The following is a 10283-nucleotide window of genomic DNA, read 5'->3' on the forward strand; positions in this document are numbered from 1 at the left end:
TACCCTTTGATTTTGTTTTGCGATATTAAATAGCATGAGTGTTGCAGATCAAATAACTTTCAATGTCCCTATCAAATGATTATGTGGCCTACACATGCATTTTTTTGTGAGGCATTTGGACGGAAATTTGATTTTGTCCTTACTGTGTACAATTCTATCAAATTCAAAAACTTAGATTGTCAAAAATAAAATTTAGAGATGGAAATGATACAATTCATATAGTTTAACGATTTTGGTGTAACATTATCCCAATATGAATATGGGACTCTCTTTTCTTATTCTAAAAGAATATTTTTGTTATGTATTTATCATGAGATTGAGATTTGAGATCACCTGTGTCAATATCCTCTCCCTTCTTCTGTCCAACAAATGAAACACTGCCACCTTCCACCAATTTATTAATTCATTAATAGACTTATAGGTCGAACATGAGTGTGGATTATAAAATTACAAAACATAATACGTTTAGATTTTTTAATTGTCAATACTTCCAAATGAATAAGTTTATGCAAGGGATCCATAGATAAAGTAAAAGAAAATGTCCGATTGTAAACTAAGTCTTAAAATTTTAATTTACTAGAGACATGGGAAAAAAAAATAAAAAATTATTTTGGCGCCGCGGAATCAAAATGCTTTCCCACGAGGCCACGACTGTTGCATAAAAGAAGCCAGCCCTCTATATTGACCTCTTTTTAATAAAAAAAGAAAAAAAAGAAAAAAAAAAGCAAAATACTAGTAAAATTTATCTTTTATTCTATAATAAATAATTAATATGCTTATTGCTTAAGCCAGAGACCATTGCTTCATAAAATGGTCAAATAATACAACAAAATTAAAAAAAAAAAAAAAAACTTTTAAAGGACATGACGTGATTTATTTATACAGAAAATGTTGTATGCCAATGTAGAGAGGATAGATCATCTACATTTATTTCAAACAAACACATTATTCTAGTTTATATGGTAAAATAAGAACCAACCAAAATTAAACCGTAAAAAGATTAAATCGCCAAATCATGGATGCGGTGAAAGAGCTCCATATGTAACCGGCGGCGAAGCGGGCGGAGGAATTGGTTGCTCATAAGGCTTTGACTCACAAGGAATGTAAGTCAACGTATGGTCATTGTCACAGTACTTGGGCTTTTTCAAGAAAGCATTACATTCAGCCTCCGATCTCTGATTGGGAAGGTCCCGAATGCAGTTCTTTTTCACATTAAGAACCTTCTTCTCTATCAACTTCCTGCATTCTGGTCCGGCATCGGTGATGTAGTTGTTTTCCAATGTAAGCTTATCCAAACTCGGAAGCTTGCATACCGACTCCGGTATCTTTCCGTACAACTGGTTGTTAGCGAAGTTCAGCTGCTCCATCTTGCTCAAACATGCGAAAGAGTGGGGTATGGGACCCGTCAACTGGTTATGGCTGGCATCGAACAAGATTGCCTTTTTCAAATACCCAATCTCATAAGGCAAACACCCGGAAAGATTGTTCCTCAAGAAAAGAACTTCTTTGAGAGTTTTCGAGGCTTGTTTAATGCTTTTCGGGATGGGACCGGTAAACTTGTTGTTGGCGAAAGTAAGATAAAGAGCTGGTGTTGATCCTATGTTTTGGGGTAATGGTTGTTCGAGATCATTGTTGTTGATGAAGAGCACGTCGACGTCGAGGTTGAACACCTGAGGTGGAACCTTACCGGAAAACGAATTGTAACGGAGATCCAAGAAAGTGAGCTGAGTGGCACCGATGACTTCCATAGGGAAGTCTCCGGTTAGCTTGTTGTTGCTGAGATCGAGCTCGTAGAAGTATTGGAGTTTGTTGATCCCCACTGGGACTTTACCGGTGAAGTTGTTAGAGTTGGCATGGAAGATTGTTATGTCCTCTAAACCATCGACAAACCCATCTAAGGTTAGCTCCGGACCGGCGAATAGAAAGCCATTGAAGACTACTCCGGAAACTGCTGTTTGCTTGTAGACTGGATGAGTCCCGCAGAGGAAACCTTTGTACTTGCAGACATCAAAACCAACCCATGTCTTTAAGATGCCTTTAGGATCACAAGTGATTCTTCTTTTGAAATTTTGAATAACTTTGTAGGCCAATAGAACTCGAGGCGATACATGTGGTGGTGGTGGTGGATGATAGAAGGGTTCAGGTGGGGGATTATATTCAGGTGGAGAAGGAAAAATTCCACCACCGATAACTATCTCCAAAGATTTCCTATTGGGTCGGATCGATAAATCAGAAGCAGCCACATCATGTTGGAAAAAGAGATGGAGGAAGATTGATGAGAGTAAGATTGAAGCATAGAAAGAGGTGGAGATGGAAGCCATCTCTTTTTCTCTCTTTGTTCACAACAAGTTAGTTGACGATAGACAGCTGTAGAAAAGATATATATAGAGAGAAAGAAGACTATATTTTGAAGAGTAGTCAAAGACTAAGGAGAGCAAACAGATTAAATTGTCGGAGAAAAAGATAGGAAATGAGATTAAAGAAACTTCCAATATTAGGTTGTTTTACTTAAATAATTTAACCGGGGTTAGTCATCCTAACCAAACATGAATAATTCATCAATCGAGGTAATGAGAAAGTTTTAAGATCCAAATTTTCTACCTTTTTTTTTTTTTTTTTTTGGGGTCCTTAAACCATTGATATAATGTCATCATAAAAAAAATAATAATAATAATTTAAAAAAAAAACAATGATAGCAAAGAGTAAAAAAAATAGAGAAGCTGAGCTCATGATAGGAGAGTCTTAACTCCTAAACTATTTGCAATATGTAGCTTGAGAAGACTTTGTTTTATGATATAGATTTAAAATGTTTTAATATATTCACGGGACAAATAATAATATTAGTGATTAGTTGGTTACTCTCCTGGCCAAAAAAAAAAAAAAAAAGAAAAAGAAAAAAAAATTTGGTTGGTTACTCAAATTATATGCATATAATTGTTTAACTTGTTTTAATTAGGTTTACCTAATTATATGAAAGTGTTGACATTTCAGAGAAGGGAGATACAAGAAGAATGCCGCCTACATCCAGGTCAATGAAATTTTATCAACTGGGACAGATCATTGCAGACCATTTCTGAGTTGCGCAAGCTCTCAGTGCTTGTTAATTTTTAAATGAATATAAAATCCATATGACTTATAATATTTAAAGAGCATATTCTAAAGATTTGCTTGCCGCAATAACATAAAACAGGAAATAATAATTAAGGATATCAAAAGACAACAATAATATTCTTCTGAGTTTGATAATTTTTATTTATTTATTTATTTTTTAATTGGAAGTATAACCACGTTCCTTAATGGCTGGTATGGTGTTTATATGATGGAAAAGACTTGTTACTCAAGTTAATAATCAAACTTAGTATATTTTTATTTAATGTAAATATTTAATACAGGCCGGATAGTTCTTCGAGATATTTTGGAAAATCTTATATATTCTCTGTTCTATCGTTCATGTTAGGCCACTAGAACCTTTTTCCTTTCTCATTACCATTTATAACTCTGATTAATTCCTTTTGCTTTGTCGTTTGAATTTGTCCAACGTATTAGGTAGGTCATCAAAAGTTTTCAACTTTGTTCTTTGCTAATTTACTAACCACTTGCAAACAAGGAATGCAATCGAATTAATATTCAACAACGTTAACTTATATTTCAACTTCAAAATCAACATTGATAGTTTGAATAGTACAAAAAGGATGCATAATATATATGTATATATATTTATATATATATTTTCCAGAATAAGGATAAAAAACTATGCTGCTGATTGAGAAATAAAGAAGATCCAGTCTCAACCCAAGGCGAAATTCCAAAGACCTTTTCTGCGGAATGATATTTTAGTTAGGAGTAGTTGAGACCCTAAAGTCGAGAAAAACACATTTTCTTTCCCACCTAACCAATTTGTAAAGAAAAAACATAGCGCGCAATTAGTAATTTGATGAGATAGGAGACGAACAAATTAAGTGGAACGTTCTTGAGGGTTACCTTGACTTGGTAACCTTGACTTGGTAAGAACTTTCCTTCTGTAGGTACTTGCCACAATTTATGAGGAAAAACTGCATGATCCCAGGACTACAAAGTCCCTGGACACAAAACTATCAAATCATGTGGGTCCCACATATGTTTGTGTCTACAAACTTTCTAGTCCCGAGTTCATGGGATTTTTCGTGCATTTGTATAACAGCATACATTTGTTAGAATTCATGAATCTAAATATACATAATAAATTCCATAATTATAAATTACTAACCTTTAAATGCAGCCATTGATAAATTAAATTTTTAATCCTGCAAAATAGAAAACAATGTAAAGTAGTGCCTATGGACACACTACTCTCAAACCACTCTCTGATCTCTAAAAAACCCTAATCTCAAAATACCATATGGCATATATTTATTTGCTTGTCCTAAACTTTTTATAGTCTCTGCAAGTCACACTTACCCATTTATTTTAACACACACAAAATACTAATAATTTAATAATATAATAATACTAGAAAAAATATGGGTAAGTCAATGGGCTTATAAAGAGAGTTGGTCTTCTAGTCCATTGGGCCAACTAGAGTCTTATAGAAAGTGTGTGACCAAGGGCCTTACTACAAAATATTAAAATAAGCCAGTCCCATTAATGATATAAATAGGCCCTGTAAGTGAGTAATTGATTATGCTAAGTCCACAATTATTAATTTATTTAATATTCTCCCACTTGGACTGCATAATCGTCATCATATATATATATATATAATCCAAACTCACTGACTACATAATCTCCTAAACCATAATGCCATTTTATCTAAATATATAGCATACCGACAGGGTATAACAATATACTAGACTAGGCAGTAGAGATTCTCTCAGTAAATCTCCCAAAACATGATACCATTTCAACTGAGTACTTTGCATGCCATAAACTCAGTTTAGGTAGTAGAGATTTACCTAACCACATGCAATCCCCCAACACACAAATACCATTTCATCCGAGCACATTGTGTATCGACAGGATACAACAATATACCCAAACTAAGTAGTAGGGATTCACCATGGCACCTATGGATCAACATACACATATACATAGACTAATAGTATCAACAGGCCTGTAAATATAGAAGCAACAATATGTGTAATAAATCATCTCATAAATATATAATGATCCACATACATCAATGTATCAAAATACTCAAATAAATAAACAATATTCAACATGGATATTACTGCAGAAATTATAACAAACTCCCACTGACCCACAGCAGTCTCAGCTGTCTAACAATCCCATACGGGACACATGCTCCTCAAATATGCCTATGGGTAAGGCCTTGGTCAGTAGATCTGCCACCATGCTGTAAGTAGGCGTATGAACTACAATAATGAGGCATTTTTCAACTTTCTCCTTAACCACAAAATACTTAACATCAATGTACCTCGCACCAGGGGTACCTTTTAAATTATTGGAGAAAGATACTGCTGCAGTATTGTCATAATACATCATAATAGGCCTTTCAATGGAGTCAACCACTCCCAAATCACGAATAAAATTCCAAAGCCAAACTTCATGACGAGTAGCCTCATAACACGCCACATATACTCTGCCTCCATAGTCGAGGATGCTGTCACTGACTGTTTGGCACTGCGCCAAGATACAGCACCTTCTGCCATGATAAATATATACCCAATGGTAGATTTCTTATCATTCACACAACCTTTATAATCTGCATCACTATAACCAACAACATCTAGGGAGTTGGTACGTCGATATGTCAACATATAATCTTTAATACTCTGAATATACCTAAAGACCTTTTTAACTGCTTGGTAATGAATAGGACCAGGATTGCTCATAAATCTACAAAGCACACCCACAGCAAAAGCTATATCAAGCTGTGTACATACTTGAGCATACATCAAACTACCCACTGCTGAAGAATAGCGAACATTTATCATCGCCATCCTCTCTTTATCATTCTTGGGACATTGATCCTTAGAAAATCTTTCACCCTTTGTGACCGGTACACTTTCAGGAGAACAATTATGCATATCAAATCTCTTAAGGATTCTATCAATATAGGCTCTTTGAGACAATTGCAACACATAATTAGTCCTATCTCGAACAATCTTGATGCCCAAAACAAAAGAAGCCTCTCCAAGATCTTTCATATCAAAATGGTTGCACAACATCTGCTTTGTCTCAGCCAACAGGTCAGTGTCATTAGTAGCCAAAAGTATGTCATCAACATACAACACCAGAAATATAAAACTGCTCCCACTGACCTTTATATATATGCATCTATCAACAACATTCTCCTTAAAGCCATTTTCTATGACAACCTCATCAAACTTGAGACACCATTGCCTCGAAGCCTGCTTAAGACCATAAATAGACTTCTTAAGCTTACAAACCAAATTACCATTCCCTGTTTGCTGGAAGCCGACTGGTTGAACCATATATACATCCTCATACAAATCACCATTCAGAAAAGCAGTTCTGACATCCATCTGATGCAACTCCAGGTCGTAATATGCCACAATCGCCATAATGATTCTAAAAGAATCCTTTGTGGATACAGGAAAGAATGTCTCTGTGTAATCAATTCCTTCTTCTGGCTAAACCCTTTGGCTACAAATCTAGCCTTATATCTCTCCACTTGACCATTAGAGTCTCTCTTAATCCTAAATACCCATTTGCACCCAATAGGCTTGCTATCCTCTGGTAACTCAACCAAATCCCAAACTCCATTTGATGCCATAGATTTCATTTCATCTTCCATTGCATCCAACCAAAAATTTGAGTGCGAACTGCTTATGGCCTCCTCATAAGTGATTGGATCTGAATTATCACTTATGTAAAACTCATGCTCTTGCAAGTAAACCTCATAGTCATCAGGAATAGCAGACCTCCTAGTCCTTTGTGTCCTCTTCAAAGGCACATTAGTATATACAATAGCTGGAATATCTTGCTCCTCAATAATGAGTTCACCCTGACTAACTACTGGTTCATTAATTACTGGATTAATAATATCTCTATCAGGAACAACGACACTAGGAATGAATACATTTTCTTCTCCCAATTGAGGCTTCCTTGGAGCATTACTATCATAAAACCCAAAATCATCTTCAAAATAAATAGCCCTATCTGACTCTACAATTCTGGTGGTGTAAGATGGATAAAAGAATCTTAAACCCCTAGATCCTATACAATAGCCAACAAAATACCCACTTATAGTTTTAGGATCCAACTTCTTAATTTTGGGGATTATAAATTCTTACTTCAGTTTTGCAACCTCATACCTGAAAATGATGCAAATTAGGGTTTCTTCCTGACCATAACTCAAAAAGAGTCTTAAGAATGGATTTACTTGGAACTTGATTCAAAATATAAGCCGTCGTCCTTAAAGCCTCTCCCCATAAGTAATCTGGCAAACTAGAATTTGCCAACATAGATCGCACCATATCTAACAAAGTGCGGTTCTCCTCTCAGCTATGTCATTCTGCTGAGGTGTACCAAACATTGTATATTGCATATTAATGCCACACTCAGGTAAATATATTGCTGGGTTCTATCTATTCTCATCATATCTGCTATAAAATTCACCACCTCTATCAGAACTCACAGCTTTTATTTTCTTATTCTTTTGAAGCTCTGTCTTTACCTTAAACTCCTTAAAAGCAACTAAAGAATCCAACTTCTCATGGATAAGCTCAACATGTCCATAACGAGAGAAATCATCAATAAAGGTAATAAAATACCTATAACCACCCAAAGCAGTTGGAGTAAAAGGTCCACATATATCAGTATGAATTAATTCCAAAACATCTCCACACCTTACCATCTTATCCTTTCTAACCTTGGAAGTTAATTTCACTTTCACACATTCAACACAAGTCGATAGATCAGAAAAATCAAGATTAGGAAGTATTCCATCCTTCACTAACCTTTACATTCTGTGCCTAGAAATATGTCTCAAACGCTTATACCACAACATTGAAAAATTATCATTAACTCTTGGATGTTTAGAAGCAACAATCATTAAAATATTATCTTTCTTCTCTTGCTTTCCCTTTAAATTCCAACACTCTATCTTCTTGTGTCCAACTTTATTGCAGTAGCCACACCTTCCATTGAAGTACTCTTTTATTTCTCCTATCTGATAAGCATCATCATACTTAGTATTATTTAAAAGGTCCAAATAATAATGCTTCTTATTCATATCAAACTTGATAAATTTTTTTCCTATCTTTCCAAGAAGTTCTTTTGCAGTTTCCACTTTTTGAATACTTGCATAAATTGATTCATCCATATCATCATCATGCAGCACTTATTAGAATGTCTCCAATTCTCATAAAGTTTCCTATTTGCTGCACTACTCTCATCAGTTGGTATCTCTGGTGGATCTATCTCCAAAGTCAAATCCAATTTCATAAAGATCAAATTCATAACTAAAATCTTCTTCCACTTCTGATAGTTTGTCCCATCTTTTTTCATCATGGCAATCATAGGCAGAACATTCGGGGTGCTACTAACTGTGAAAATAGTAAACACAACAAAGCATTTAATATATAAAACAATAACTATTTTCCAGCCCCTTATCACATAACATAAAATTAATATCACTAGGGTCTTTGTTGTAGCACTAAAGATACCCTTTCGCGGGCCAGGGACAGTCAACCAAATAACCACAATCAAATGCATTGAACTGAATCACTAACAGGGTAACTAAGAACCTGCGATTCATGGCATTCAATCAACTTCCACTGCCATTCCAGGCATCATACAAAGTAACTAAAACCACCGACAGGGTAGCTTAGTTACCCGTATAGATCCTAGTTAATAACTGGGAGATAACAACATATTGGCAATTTCATGAAATAGGTAAATATAAAATATCTCATTCACTATGCCAACATATATTACATTGGTACACATAATGCAGACAAAATAAATCTCACGATAGGTGAGTACTTCCACACCACTATACCAACTAGGCACAAAGCCTCTTTAGGGAAAGTTAACACAATCCAATTCTCCAAAACATAGATATTTAATTTAATTCAATAAATTTGGAATAAAATAATTAAACAAATAAACAAATGAACTAATTACCAATAAACAAATAAATAAAAAAAAATTATTTATTTTTATTTTATAATAATAAAATAAAAACAATAGACAAATAAATAATTAATCAACAATAAATTAAATAAATGAGAATAAATATAAGTAAGAAAACAGGTTTTTTTTAAAATTTTTTTTTTAAAAATTTTCAGTTGCTGCCATCACCATGCTGACGTCAGCAAACGACATGTCGTGCTAACGTCATCACGCTGACGTCAGCAGGCTGCCAAAAACTACATGTCGTATGTTTCATCTTCTTCAGCGAACCGGGTCACGGGCGACCCGGTTCCACTCCAAACGGGTCACCCGACCCGCTTATTTGACCCGCCTGGAAATTTCTTTTCCGGCAATCTTTTTCTACAGTTTTGGTGCCGTTTGATTCCTCTTTTCTTGGGCAATGTTTTTTTTTTCTTTTTTTTTAGCAACCAAAATCAATGCCCAGGAAAACTTATTCGTTTGGCCAAAACCGGGTTTCTCAATTTTTTTTTTAATTTATTTATCCGAATTCAAAAGGGTTTAGAGAACAAGATCCAACAATACCCAGAACAAAAATTCATGCAAAACATAAATTTTTTTCTCAAAATTTTGCAAAAGCAATATACGGCGCAGAATTTTTATTTTTATTTTTATTTTTTTTTAAGGATTTTCAAATCCAATTAGAAATAATAAACAATATAAAACACAATAAAGAAGAATTTTTTCAACCCAGGTCTTAACTCGAACTAAAACAAAAATTGACATAATTTGCACAAACTCAATATAAACCCGTTATTGCACAAGAGAAGAGAAATTAATCAATAAAATTCCATCCTTAAAATTTGGATCTGCAGACAATCAATAGCCGCAAACACAGATGAATATCACATATTGGATTTTAGGAAACAAGCATGTAATAGCAGAATCACAAGCACAAGAGAATAATTATAAAATAAATATCATGTCATCAATATACACGATCAAAGTTCAATGGCCGCATATAATTATAACGACAAATTTCAAAATAATTTATTATGCATATTTACCATGTGCTCTGATCCCAATTGTTAGAATTTGTGGATCTAAACATACATAATAAATTCCATAATTATAAATTACTAACCTCCAGACGCAGCCATTGATAAATTAAATCTTTAATCCTGCAAAATAGAAAACAATGTAAAGTAGTGCCTATGGACACACTA

At 34.4% G+C, this 10283-nt stretch overlaps 1 protein-coding gene across 1 annotated transcript; it reads right to left on the minus strand.

Annotated features, from left to right (window-relative positions):
* Positions 1-730: 730 nt before the first annotated feature.
* LOC107426947 (uncharacterized protein At4g06744) lies at positions 731-2438 on the minus strand. The gene has a single exon (XM_016037269.4). The coding sequence runs from the start codon at positions 2319-2321 to the stop codon at positions 1014-1016; it is 1308 nt and encodes a 435-aa protein (XP_015892755.2). The 5' UTR covers positions 2322-2438; the 3' UTR covers positions 731-1013.
* Positions 2439-10283: the final 7845 nt, after the last annotated feature.

This window comes from Ziziphus jujuba, chromosome 9 (genome assembly GCF_031755915.1).
Source record: "Ziziphus jujuba cultivar Dongzao chromosome 9, ASM3175591v1".
NCBI classification, from domain to species: domain Eukaryota; kingdom Viridiplantae; phylum Streptophyta; class Magnoliopsida; order Rosales; family Rhamnaceae; genus Ziziphus; species Ziziphus jujuba.